The sequence below is a fragment of the Ranitomeya imitator genome, chromosome 5 (assembly GCF_032444005.1).
Source record: "Ranitomeya imitator isolate aRanImi1 chromosome 5, aRanImi1.pri, whole genome shotgun sequence".
In the NCBI taxonomy this organism is placed as follows: Eukaryota; Metazoa; Chordata; class Amphibia; order Anura; family Dendrobatidae; genus Ranitomeya; species Ranitomeya imitator.
This window is the reverse complement of record NC_091286.1, coordinates 523995838-524009688: the sequence shown is the minus strand read 5'-3', so window position 1 is coordinate 524009688 and position 13851 is coordinate 523995838. Positions and strand designations below refer to the sequence as shown.

The window sequence follows — 13851 nt, the reverse complement described above, 5'->3', positions numbered from 1 at the left end:
GGGTCTTTTTGCGCCCTCTGCGTGGTCTTTTTGTAGTTTTTTGTGCTGACCGCAAAATTACCTTTCCTATCCTCTGTCTGTTCAGTAAGTCGGGCCTCACTTTGCTAAATCTATTTCATCTCTGTGTTTGTAATTTTCATCTTTACTCACAGTCATTATATGTGGGGGGCTGCCTTTTCCTTTGGGGAATTTCTCTGAGGCAAGGTAGGCTTATTTTTCTATCTCTAGGGCTAGCTAGTTTCTTAGGCTGTGTCGAGTTGCATAGGGAGAGTTAGGAGCAATCCACGGCTATTTCTAGTGTGTGTGATAGGATTAGGGATTGCGGTCAGCAGAGTTCCCACGTCTCAGAGCTCGTCCTATATTATTAGTAACTATCAAGTCATTCCGTGTGCTCTTAACCACCAGGTCCATTATTGTCCTTAGCACCAGGTCATAACAGTTTTGCCCCAGAGGCCATTAGCTTCATGTTACGCCAATGTGAGTGACCTGTCTATGCTGGAAAGTCAGAATTGGCAACTCATGGGCATACTCACCCATTGGACTTCCAAAGGACAGATTAAAATACACATGAATGAGCCCTTAGACCCCTTTCATCCATGTTTTTCATATATGCAAAAAAAAGAAATGTGTGTCATCAGTGTTTTGGATCCATGTGCCAGTGTGTCATCAGTGTTTTGGATCCATGTGCCAGTTAGTCATCAGTGTTTTGGATTTATATGTCAGTGTGTCATCAGTGTTTTGGATCTGTGTGTCAGTGTGTCATCAGTGTTTTGGATCTGTGTGTCAGTGTGTCATCAGTGTTTTGGATCCATGTGTCAGTGTGTCATCAGTGTTTTGGATCTGTGTGTCAATGTGTCATCAGTGTTTTAGATCCATGTTTCAGTGTGTCATCAGTGTTTTGGATCCATATGACAGTGGGTCATCAGTGTTTTAGATTCATGAGTCAGTGTGTTATCAGAGTTTTGGATCCATATTTCAGTGTGTCATCAATGTTTTGGATCCATATGACAGTGGGTCATCAGTGTTTTAGATTCATGAGTCAGAGTGTCATCAGTGTTTTGGATCCATGTGTCAGTGTGTCATCAGTGTTTTGGATCCATGTGTCAGTGTGTCATCAGAGTTTTGGATCCATGAGTCAGTGTGTCATCAGTGTTTTGGATTCTTCTGTCAGTGTGTCATCAGTGTTTTGGATCCTTCTGTCAGTGTGTCACCAGTGTTTTGGATCCTTCTGTCAGTGTGTCATCAGTGCTTTGGATCCTTCTGTCAGTGTGTCATCAGTGCTTTGGATCCATGTGTTAGTGTGTCATCAGAGTTTTGGATCCATGAGTCAGTGTGTCATCAGTGTTTTGGATCCATGTGTCAGTGTGTCATCAGTGTTTTGGATCCATGTGTCAGTGTGTCATCAGTGTTTTGGATCCATGTGTAAGTGTGTCATCAGTGTTTTGGATCCATGAGTCAGTGTGTCATCAGTGTTTTGGATCCATGTGTCAGTGTGTCCATCAGTGTTTTGGATCCATGTGTCAGTGTGTCATCAGTGTTTTGGATCCATGTGTCAGTGTGTCATCAGTGTTTTAGATCCATGAGTAACTGTGTCATCAGTGTTTTTTAGGTATGGATAAATTACAAAACCTCACGTATGCTTTGCAATGTTAATCATGGATTACACATTGATGTCATGTGTTTCCTGTATGTATTTTTAACAGACACAGAGACTTGTACTGGAACTTTCCATCTGTGCTGCGGATGTAATGCACGTATCCGTGAGTTTTGGAGAGACACACGGTCAGTGAAAAAACAATAGCCCAATAAACTATAATGGATACATATTGTATCCTTGAACATGGATAGAACACATACGTACAACATAATAAGGCCTTACATGTGGTCTGGGTGATTTTCATTATGTGCAGAAATGTTATTAAAAGTACATGTAACTTAATATGTTATCTACTAGACAAGCAAGAACATAATGTACTTCAATGGTGTTAGTATATGAACCCTTTACCTTGTGGTCTCCCGGGCTGAACATACTGATGCAGCCACTTATCATCTTGAATACAAAGCCACGGTCCATAAATGTGAAACAGCGCTAGGAATCAAAGATTGTAGAATTGTTTTAAACTAAATTAAACAATTGCTCACATGCACAAGACTCTTCATGCACTATAAATTATAAGGTCATGTTCAGATGTGGAGGGTATGTTTTGAGAAGTACAATAAAATATGTGTAAAGGGGTCTTTAAATCCACATAGCCATATAGCAGAAATGGTAAAATCAGTCCAATGTTGCAAATCTGACAGTTGTTGGAGCAGATTTTACCTTTTGCAAAGCTTGAATGTTAATGTCAGCAATCAGGAAATTATCGCCAATCACATGGGATAGGGGATAACTTCTAAACGTGGTAGAACAACCCCTTTAAATAATGATATAAAACTCAATTATTACAGCCCAAGCAAAGAATTGTCTAAACAAGAACAACTAATGGGAACAATCGAATCATTGACCAACTTTTACCTTCAGAAACCAGGCAAGGCTGGAGTTAGCCCTTTTGGTCTCCTCCATGGCATCTTTGTATTTCCAGATGATATGGTCGGAGAAGCTCATGACAAGCGATTCCAATTCGTTGTGGAAGGTTTTAGGGAACCTTTTAGTGCGCTCAACCTTACAAATAGAGGAAAGTTTCAATCAGAGATAAAGTGCTGCCAGCTCGGCCATTGCATATAACAGAAGTATAAAAGATCTAGATGCGCTACCACTAGAGGTGCTGCTAAAAGCTGCCATATGTCAGCTGGGAACGGACAGGCTGTAATATAAATGCTTTTAAGAGGCCTGATAACAGCTTCGTCATTGTTACTGATCTTGTAGAACTATAAGTTGTGCAGATGACTGTATGACATGATGATGCAGAAAGGTTTTATTTTGCAACTGAAAGTAGTTGTGTCAGACGGCAAATGTGGTATATTTGCAACAACAGTAAATCTGTGTCCCAAAATCATAGGAAAGTTATCAAACATGTTCTATAGTATGGACACTACTATCATCGCATCAATATGTAGCTTTATGAAGATGTTATTTGATGGTCACTACCCTTGAGATCAGTGTCATATGTGCCTATGTTGCCCCCTGCATGTGGCTCCCCACCAGGGGCGGACATACCCTTCCTGCAACCTGTGCAGCAAACAGGGGCCCAAGAAGGAGGCCCACTTACACCTCCAAAGCAAGGGGAATTATGCATTATGAGGAGCTGTTGGACTGCAAGGGGCCATTATATTGTTCTTGCACAGGGGCCCTGTTCTGTCTGTGTCCCCTCCTGCTCCCACTTAGGGTCATAGGAGAATTACTAGAAGTTGTTGCCATGATCTAAACTAAACCATTGTCAGTTAAAATAAGGGTAAAATCGTGACACTTGGTCACACTTTTGATTTGCTTTCCCCTCTAAGGGCAGAAACAGACTGCAGTATAACTCATGCGCGAATCCCATCGCATTGCACGCACTGGCCTGGCACCTCTCCTGACCTGGGCAAGACAGTGTGATGTACTGTATGTCTATGCAGCTGCCAAGCTCAGGTCAGGAGAGCCGACAGCCAGTGCGAGGTTTACGATGCGATTCTCGCACGGTAAATACGACAGTCTGTCTCTGCCCTTATACCCAGTATGGCGTTGCACCACTTGTTGTATATGAAATGTTCTCACAACTTACACAAGATACACCATCTCCGCTGAAGAAGATGGGATTTATAGAAATCTCCTGCCCACTGTGCTTCTTTTTACTCAGCGTAAACTGATTTGAGTGTTTCAAATCTACATATCAATTTCTCTTGCAGATACGCTGAATTTTATGTGCAGATTTTCCCCATAGAATTACATTAGATTTGAAAAATCCACATGTGAAAAACGCATAGCTTAGTGGTTTTAGTGCGTTTCCACTGTGGAAATGAACTAAAAACACATGTAATCCACACATGAATGTATCAATAAAGTCTTGTCAAAGCCAAATGACAGGAAGTTTAAAAAACAAAGCAGCTTTATTTAAAACATGAGATACCAAAAAGATAAAAACAGCAGCGTCAAAAACATGATAAAAATATATGTAAAAAAGAATCACACAAAAACACAATTTAGGCTACTTTCACACATCAGGTTTTTTGTTTCAGGCTAAATCCGGCAAATGTTGGAAAAACTGGATCTGGCGCAGATTGTGAAAAACTGATGCGACGGATCCGTTTTTTTGACGGATCCGGCTAGCCTATCTAGATTGTTGGATAAAAAAAATTGGAGCATGCTCAGTTTTAAAAACCGGATCAGGTCGCCTGATCCGCCATTTTCTGCATCCGGCACCTTCCGGCTCCCATAGGCTTCCATTCTAGCAATACGGCGCTTCAGGCTTTTTCGCCGGAGACAAAAAACGTTACAATAGACATTTTTTCCAGACGCCGGAATCGAGTGCACGCCGGATCCGGCATCAAACCGGAAGGAACGCTGGGCCATCCGGCGCAATCCGGCGCTAATACAAGTCATTGGGGGAAAAACCGGATCCGTTTTTTATTTTTTCCAGTTCTGGTTTTTCTCCCGAGAGCCGGATTTAGCCTGAAACAAAAAACCTGATGTGTGAAAGCAGCCTAAGAAAACACAAGTAACCTAATTTACCTAATAGGTGCAGAAAGTCTGCATCATTAAACACTCATTAAACACTCATCATGGGAACGTAGCCTAAGAATAGGAATTAATTCTGCAGTTTATTCCCGTGACGTAACATATATGACCAATTTACCTGCATCATGTCCTTATCATGAAGATGTTGAGCCATGGACTTGATAATTATCTCAAAGAAAAACTGGGAGTGCTGTGAAAAGAATACAAATCCAGTGTTAGGCTATGTTCACACATAGCGTCCTGTCCCTGCGGGTTCTCCCGCAGCGGATTTGATAAATCTGCAGGGCAAAACAACTGCGTTTCTCCCTGCAGATTTATCGCGGTTTGTTCCGCGGTTTCCGCTGCGGGTTTCCGCCTATACTATTGATGCTGCATATGCAGCAATATGCAGCATCAATAGAAATGTTAAAAATAATAAAAATTGGTTATACTCACCCTCTGACGTCCCGATCCCTCGGCGCTGCACCCGGCGGTCCGGTTCCAGAGATGCTGTGCGAGAAGGACCCTTCGTGACGTCACGGTCATGTGACCGCGACGTCACCGAAGGTCCTGGTCGCACAGCAACTCTGACCGGACGGCCGCGTGCAGCGCTGACTTCAGAGGGTGAGTATAACATGATTTTTTATTTTTATTCTTTTTTTTAACCCCAAATATGGTTCCCGGGGCCTGGAGGAGAGTCTCCTCTCCTCCACCCCGGGTACCATCCGCACATTATCCGCTTACTTCCCGCAACGTGGGCACAGCCCCATGCGGGAAGTAAGCGGTTCAATGTATTCCTATGGGTGCAGAATCGCAGCGATTCTGCACAAAGAAGTGACATGCTGCGGGTTTTAAACCGCTGCGTTCCCGCGCGGTTTTTCCCGCAGCATGTGCACAGCGGTTTGCGGTTTCCATAGGGTTTACATGTAAATGGAAACGCTATGGAAACTGCAGCGGACCCGCAGCGGCAAAATCGCTGCGGTTCCGCGGTAAAAACCGCAACGTGTGAATATAGCCTTATCCCTAGGAAGCATGTTTCTAATTTTCGAGAATCTGCCTCCAGTATGCTGAATGCGAGAGCACTGAAGAGGCGCAGATTGGTAGTAAGTGTTCCACGTTAGTGGAGCTGAAGACACCGAAGAAATGGAGGTGTGTATTTACTGCTTGGAAGGGTATTTCATTACCTGGGGGAGTGTTTACTGGGGGGGTGAATTTGCTGTGTAGGTGAATTTACTGTGTGTGGGTATTTAGTTTGTGTGTGTGTTATTGTATTTAGTGTGTGTGTGTGGGGGTATTTACTGGGTGTGGGTGGTGTTTATTGGGGGATGCATTTAGTGTGTATGTGGGTATTTACTGTGTGTGAGGGGGATATTTACTGTGTGTGTATGAGGGGGCTATTTACTGTGTGCATAAAGAGATTATTTACTGTGTATGGGGGTATTTACTGTGTGTGTGAGGGGGTATTTACTGTGTGTGGGGTATTTACTGTGTGTGAGGGGGTATTTACTGTGTATGTGAGGGGGGTATTTACTGTGTGTGTGGTATTTACTGTGTGTGAGGGGGTATTTACTGTGCGCGTGTGTGGAGGAGGGTATTTACTGTGTGTGGGCGGGATATTTACTCTGTGTGTGGGGGGGAGGGTGTTTACTGTGTGGGGGATATGATATTTACTGTGTGGGGGGGTATTTACTGTATGTGTGAGGGGGTATTTACTGACTTGGAGAGATTTTGTAAAATGGGAGATGATTTGAGATCACAAATTTGGGGAGCAAGGAAGGGACAGGTGCAGACACAATATGGGGAGCGGGAGAAATTTGAAGACACAAAATGAGGAGGAAGGTATGAGATGGGGGGCATGTATGGGGGGATGGGTGCAGACACAGTATGGTGAGTAGCGGTATGAGTGCAGACACACTATGAAGAGAGAGGAAAAAATGTAGGACACAGTATGGGGAGTGAGGGCGATGGGATGGGTGTGCACACAGTATAGGAAGTTAGAGGGATGTGTGAGGAGGCAGTATGGACAGTGAGAAGGTAAATGTATGAGGAGGGAGGAGGAAATGTGCGAGGAGACAGTATGGTGGGAAAAAAAGTGTGAGTGGGCACAGAATAGAGACTGAGTAGTGTGAGGGGTGTAGCATGCGGGAACAGTGTAAGGGCACAGACAGGAGGCAACATTATACCAAGGAGGGGGAGAGTGATAAGGGGGCACAGTTTAGAGACTGGTACCTATAGGGGTGACTCAGTGTGAGAGAGCAGTGTGAAGCAGTGGGATCATATTTTGTGCAAGGAATATAGTGAGGGGCAATTATTTATTCAGGGGCTTAGCGTAGGGCAGATACAGGTGATTATCACAAAATTAGAATATCATCAAAAGTTAATTTATTTCAGTTCTTCACTCAACTCATATATTATATAGAGTCATTACAAACAGAGTGATCTATTTCAAGTGTTTATTGATGTTAATGTTGATGATTATGACTTACAGCCGATGAAAACCCAAAAAGCTATTATCTCAGTAAATTAGAATAATTAATAGTGATGATTGAATATACTCATTACTCGAGAATTCTTGAGCATGCTCAGGGGTCCTCCGAGTATTTTTTAGTGCTCGGAGATTTAGTTTTTCTTGCCACAGCTGAATGATTTACATCTGATAGCCAGCATAAGTACATGTGGGGGCTGCCTGGTTGCACCCTGCGAAAAACACTTTCCAGGTGTGGTGAAAAATGTGCTCCAATAAATGCGCCCTGATACATGTTTACGAGCGTGAAACATAGAGGAAACCACCTCCCGATAGAACCCTACTTGGGTTAGGACTCAGGATCCAACGGCCAGACGGGTAAGCACAGGGCCCTGATGATGAGCTGAGCCAAGCTGAGCTGAGCCAAGCCCGCATACCACGCCCGTTGAGGCCAGTCCAGAGAGACAAGGATCGTCAGATTGCTTGCTACCTTGATCATTGCGATGACCCTCAGAAGTAACCGAGGACGAATCTGACACCACAAACGGAAGGTGTATCCGCCCCAATGACTTCTGAGACTGGGGCTGGCTATGAGCCCGGGTACTTTGGCATTTAGCCATGATGCACCCAGGTCTCCATCCAGAGACCCCCAGCGATGACAAATCTGGTGGAATACCTCCTGTGGAAGTGATCACTCTCCCGAGACAAGACCCTGACATCTGAGGAAGTCTGGCACCCAGCTTTCCACTCTCAGGATGTGAACCGCTGAGATGACTGAGTGTGACATCTCGACCCAGCGGAGAATGTGTTCCACCTCACGACTTGCCACCCTGCTGCAGATGGTTCCTTGATAATTGATATACTACACAACCGTGGCATTGTCTAACTATATTCAGATGGTGTGACTCACCAGGGGGTGATCGAACCGTCTCAGGGACAATCGAATCGCTCGGATCTTCAAGCCGTTGATTGAAAGGGCAACTCCCGAAGTGACCAGCACCCCTGGACCGTGTGATCAGAGACAAGTGGCATAGATGGTGGAAAGAGAATGGATTCCTGTCCCAGCCGATAGTGAGGAAAAGGGCGACAAAGTGCCCGAGTCCCCTGTTGAAGGTCTATGACCTTGTCTCGAGGGAAAAATACCAACCCTCGGGAGGTGTGGGGTCATTCCTAAAAGGGATACCTGCTGAGCCAGGACCAGGAAAGATTTATTTAAGTCTATCAGCCAGCCCAAGCGGGAAAAAAGTGTCCAAAGGGATACGGACACGTACGTGCAGGCTTTGAAAGCCTGCCCGTTGATTAGGAGGATGCTAGGTATGACAGGACGACTCTACTCCGAGCATGCAGAATGGACATGACAACCGCCGTGACCCTTGTGAACACCCTGGGATCGGTGGTGAGGCCGAGGGGCAAAGTCTTAAGTTGGAAATGTTCCTCTTGAATGGCGAGACGCAGGAACCTGCTAGAGTTGGAAAGATCGAGATATGAAGGTAAGCATCCCGTATGTCGATGAATGCTAGGAAACTCCCTCTTCTACGTTGAAGTGATGACAGAGCGGAAGCGCTCCCTTCTGTAGGATCATGACGAACTTATTGCATAACTTCAGGTCCAGGAAGAGCCAAACTGCTCCGCCATTCTTTTTTCAGGGAGGAACCATGCTGTAGTCCGGGAGGAAACACATGCGAAAGACACCAGGAGACTGGCTCATTCGTCTTGAAGGGCGGAGAGCCAGATATGACAAGATAGGAATAGATGTCTGCCTACGAAAGAACCCAAAATGTTCCTGTTGATGAAAAAAGATGCCTAGACTTTGCTAGGGAGGGAATTTTGTTTTCTCCTGTAGGGTCATAAATAAGCTAATAAGGCTTCTCGCCGAGTAAGCACCCGGTCTGGTAGGGCAGAGACGTCAAAGACATTTTGGACGCAGCGTCCGTTCGCCATCCCTGCCATAGTGTCCATCAGATGGTGATGGGAGTTGCAGCTGTAAGCACAGCATAGGGCAGAGTGTAGGGACGCATACAAGAGATATTCCCTGGCTAAGGAGACCTGACTGGATAGTTCTGCTGCTTCCAGAGGAAAGTCAGCACCTTGTATGGTCCTGCTCAGGGTATCGGACCAAGAGACCATAGCAATAGATACCCATACCACGGCAAAAAAAGGGGTGAGTGCCGAGCCTGAGGCCACAAAAAAAACGAACGGCCCGCGTCCTCTATCTGCCGGTCCGTTGGGGCTTTAATTGAGGAACTACCTGGTAAGGACCGAAGGGATTTTGAGGCTAAGCAGTGACAGGGGGATCAACTGGAAAGGATTCTTTACATTTATTCTGCAATCAGGGGAAAGGGTGTCTCGCCTCTATAAGCTTCTGACTTGTTGGTCTCCGTGCCGGCGAACTATATCCTAGCCTTCCATCTACCCACTCCGAATCAGAAGACAGGAGAAGGACCGTCCGTCTCCCTGCTATCACCGCTGTTCATCAAGGCCAATGTAAAGGAGGCTGCATGGACATGGTAAATGCCTCTACATATGTTCAGGGTTTATTTTTAGCTTTTTTAACTGCTTAATACTTGTAAAGGTGCAACGTGGCTAAAGAAGCCCTACCATGACGATTTGTTTAATAAATTTGTGTATTTAGTTTCACGTGTGTTAATACACTCACTTACTCCCACCTTCTCTAGTATCCAGGCTGTTCTGCTCCTCTTCTCAGTGACGTCTCTGCTCCTCAGACTCTCCGGGTCAGACTGCGCTCTGCGTGACCCAGAGGTGGCATTTACAATGCAAACCTATGGAGTGTCAGGACGTGGCTTCATAGTCTTACATTGTACAGATTTCCAGCTCACGCATAGAGTGAAATGGATAATGTGAAGAGCGGTGACGTCACTGAGAAGGTAAGCAGAACGGTGCTGGATAATGGAGAGGATGGCAGTAGGTGAGTATATAACATACGTGTGTGAGAGGGCTTTTTTAGAAAAAGTAACCTGTGCATTCTACTGTGACTTCTGCTTGAAAGTTGCTGACTATTTTGCACACACAAGTAGCCAAAAAATATTCTGTGCATTTTCCTGAAGCATCTTCTGCTTGAAAAACTTGTCTAAAAGACATTGTGAACACATACCCTAATACTGGTGTCTTCGTAAAGTGCAGAGGAGTCCATTAGGCACCAAGGCCTGGGTATAAGTGGAACTTTAACACCCATTATGGATCCTGTGTTTCATCACCACAGTGAACCTCTTTTGCGGACACCATGAAACTTCATATTTTCCTATTTACTGGTGATATTACACATTATTTTACAGGCTTACTGAAGGAAATCTCCAGAGCAATTATTGATATTTAATTTAGTAGGGATTGGCCAAGTATCTAATGTACATCTTGACTCTCTCCCGACAGATGATGTCAGAGGAGAGAACAGGCAAATAGAATTTAAGTACCTGACCTATTTGTTCTCTTGGAAGATAAGTTGCCGCCAAGGTGTCTAGAAGCAATTTATAGCTTTCCTCTCTGGGAGTGGGGAGAGACGTTTATCCAAGGTATATGGGTTCCTTATGTCCAAGACTTGATAACAGCATCTAACTGTCATGGAATTTTGGAAAGGTTGTGGCTAGTGATAAGCGAGAGTACTCGTTGCTCGGGTTTTCCAGAGCACGCTGGGGTGGTCTCCGAGCATTTATGACTACTCGGAGATTTAGTTTTCATCGCTGCAGCTGAATGATTTACAGCTACTAGACAGTTTGATTACATGTGGGGATTTCCTAGCAATCAGGCAACCCCCAAATGTACTCAGCCTGGCTAGTAACTGTAAATCATTCAGCTGCGGCGATGAAAACTAAATCTCCGAACAGTCATAAATACTTGGAGGTCACCCAAGCGTGCTCGGGAAAACCCGAGCAACGAGTACACTCGCTCATCACTAGTTGTGGCATTACAATGATTCACAGGACCCAATCCAGCAGCCATGTCAGTAATCTCTGGATGGGAGCATTGAAAATTTGCCTGCTACTTTGACTGCTACTTTACTGCAGCCTAACGTAACGCTGGTGGGTGTCGGCCCATGGCCCCACGGGCCTGGTTTACCCTGGAGTGGCTTGATTAAGCGACTAGTGTTCACTAGCAGGGCTGCGGAGTCGGTAATGGTAAGCCAAACCTCCGACTCCAAAATTTCCATGACACTGACTCCGACTCCACCAAAATAGGCTCCAACTAGGACTCCACAGCCCCGCTTGGGCTGTGGAGTCGGTAAACCAAACCTCCGACTCAGACTCTTTAATTTTCCTGACACCAACTCCATCAAAATGGGCTCCGACTCCACAGCCCTGTTCACTAGAGCCTCTATTGGTGAGAATAGTCTTGGCCGCAGGTAGTCACCAGGTACCACACCAGGGCAGTCCCTGGATTTGCAACAGCTGACCAGAGGGTCAAAGACTCGGTACAGGAGGGCAAAGACAAAGCGTGGTCAAACGGACCAAGGTCAGGTTAGGCAGGACAATCACTATGAATAGCCAGGCTCATGAACCGAGAGGTCAGACAGAACACGTGATGGCATGCACAGAAACAAACGGAATAGGAACCAACATTCGGTCGAGGAATGGTGGGAGGAGCTGCCTTAAAGGGACACTGTCACCTGAATTTGGAGGGAACAATTTTCAGCCATAGAGGTGGGGTTTTCAGGTGTTTGATTCACCCTTTCCTTACCCGCTGGCTGCATGCTGGCTGCAATATTGGATTGTAGTTCATTCTCTGTCCTCCATAGTACACGCCTGCACAAGGTAAGATTACCTTGTGCAGGCATCTACTACGGAGGACAGAGAATGAACTTCAATCCAATATTGCAGCCAGCATGCAGCCAGCGGGTAAGGAAAGGGTGAATCAAAAACCCCAAAACCCCGCCTCCATGGCTGAAGATTGTTCCCTCCAAATTCAGGTGACAGTGTCCCTTTAAATAGAACCTGCTTGCATGGGATAGGCTGGGGAGCCAGATCTCTGCAGGATACAGCAGGGATAAATTCCTGCAGAGACTGGCCATGCCGCCCTAAGGCTAGATGCAAAGATCATGCTGTAGCAGCCGTCCAGGGGAGTGAGTTTTATTCAGAAGAAAACTGGTGTTGGAGGAATAATAAATTCACCCAAAGAACTTCAGAACGTTTCACAGCTTTCCATTATACTATGATTACTCTTTATTCTCCTGTACACAACTCTATTATTTTCAAATACATATTTTAGAATTACAGAACTTACCCTTAGTACAAACTTAATTGTATTAAGCTCATTGCATTTTAGAAGGCTTGTCACCCCTTTGGCAAGTTCTTCATGAACTGTCTGGACTCCATATGATTGTGCTTTAAACACATACTAAGGTGAAAAATTGAGAAAAAAATTAATTATATAGTTAATACATGAAGGATGTTATATTACCCGTTCAGTATTCGGTCAGTATTTTACCTCAGTATTTGTAAGCCAAAACCAGGAGTGGGTGATAAATACAGAAGCGGTAACGTGTTTCTATTATACTTTTCCTCTGATTCTTCCTCCCCTGGTTATGGCTTACAAATACTGAGGTAAAATACTGACCAAATACTGAACATGGCCTAATAGTTATGCTGAAAGTAAATCCATTACATGGTGAAAAATACTGTTTAACAGAGATTCCAGTTATGTGTGTCCTTCTCAAATGTGCAAATGTTTTGCATGAGGGGAGAAATGAAGGGTAATGTCTTTCCAGGACTCCTCTTACCTTCACATAGGAATGGACATAGTGCTCCAGCTGCTCTTCATGACATTTAGCTACAATGTCTGTCAGGACCCTACAGTAAAAAAAACAAAAAAAAAACAAGAACTGACATGATTGGAAATATACAAAAATACAATTATAATGATGAATAGATCTACAGGATGCGAGGTCGCAGAAGTGTCTATTTCTTATCATCTTCAATACAAATTTCCATAAGCGGCTGAAAGCCTTCAGATAAACCCCGGCACAGAGATGTGCATTACTGTTAATGGATTTCAAATCTTCGGGGATTTTTAACTCTCTGGTACAAATGTGTTTCTTCTTTATTTAATTTAAAAGGGTGATAGGATGGTTAATAAAAAAGAAGTAAAGTGAATTTCTACCTTTTATCATGGTGATATTTTTAAGTCTAAAATACTGTGAGATACAAAACTCCAAATCCCCCAAAACAGATTTAAAAGACAACATACTGGCTGAGGAGCATACTGTGTTATAACTGAAATTAAAGGGGATTTTCAAGAAAAAAAAAACTAAACTAAAGGAAATGTCATGAAAAAAAAAATTCTAAATACTTTTAAATAACAAATCAAAATTGGGGCATCATACTGTGTGTGGTGGGCACTGTGAGGACATCATACTATCAGGAATGTAATGACAAGGACATCATACGGTGTGTGGGTACTGTGGAGACATCATACTGTGTGTGGGGGAATGTATTGATGTTGACATCTCACTAAGTGAGGGGGGTCTGTGATGACATAATACGGTGTGTGGTGGGCACTGTGAGGACATCATACTGTCGGGAATGTAATGAGGACGTCATACGGTGTGTGGGGGTACTGTGGAAACATCATACTATTACATCTGACTCCCAGCGTGGATGAGAATCATTGCTTCCCACAGTAATGTATTGATATATACGGTATATTAATTTCCCTCACTCATAGTCAGAGAATTCTGCATGTCTATACATCTGCATGTTTTTCAGTGAGTGGTAAAAATGGTGGACAGGTTACATCTTTTATTGCT

At 44.3% G+C, this 13851-nt stretch overlaps 1 protein-coding gene across 9 annotated transcripts in view; it reads right to left on the bottom strand.

Moving 5' to 3' along the window:
- DOCK10 (dedicator of cytokinesis 10) overlaps positions 1-13851 on the bottom strand; it is a 448273-nt gene that overhangs the window by 107631 nt on the left and 326791 nt on the right. For all 9 annotated transcript variants that reach the window (XM_069727557.1, XM_069727548.1, XM_069727554.1 and 6 more), the window contains exons 25-29: positions 12826-12895; positions 12330-12443; positions 4773-4844; positions 2516-2662; positions 2006-2089 (exon numbers count right to left, since the gene is read on the bottom strand). In XM_069727557.1, coding sequence (XP_069583658.1) covers positions 2006-2089; positions 2516-2662; positions 4773-4844; positions 12330-12443; positions 12826-12895 — 487 coding nt within the window. The remainder of the gene's footprint in view (positions 1-2005; positions 2090-2515; positions 2663-4772; positions 4845-12329; positions 12444-12825; positions 12896-13851) is intronic.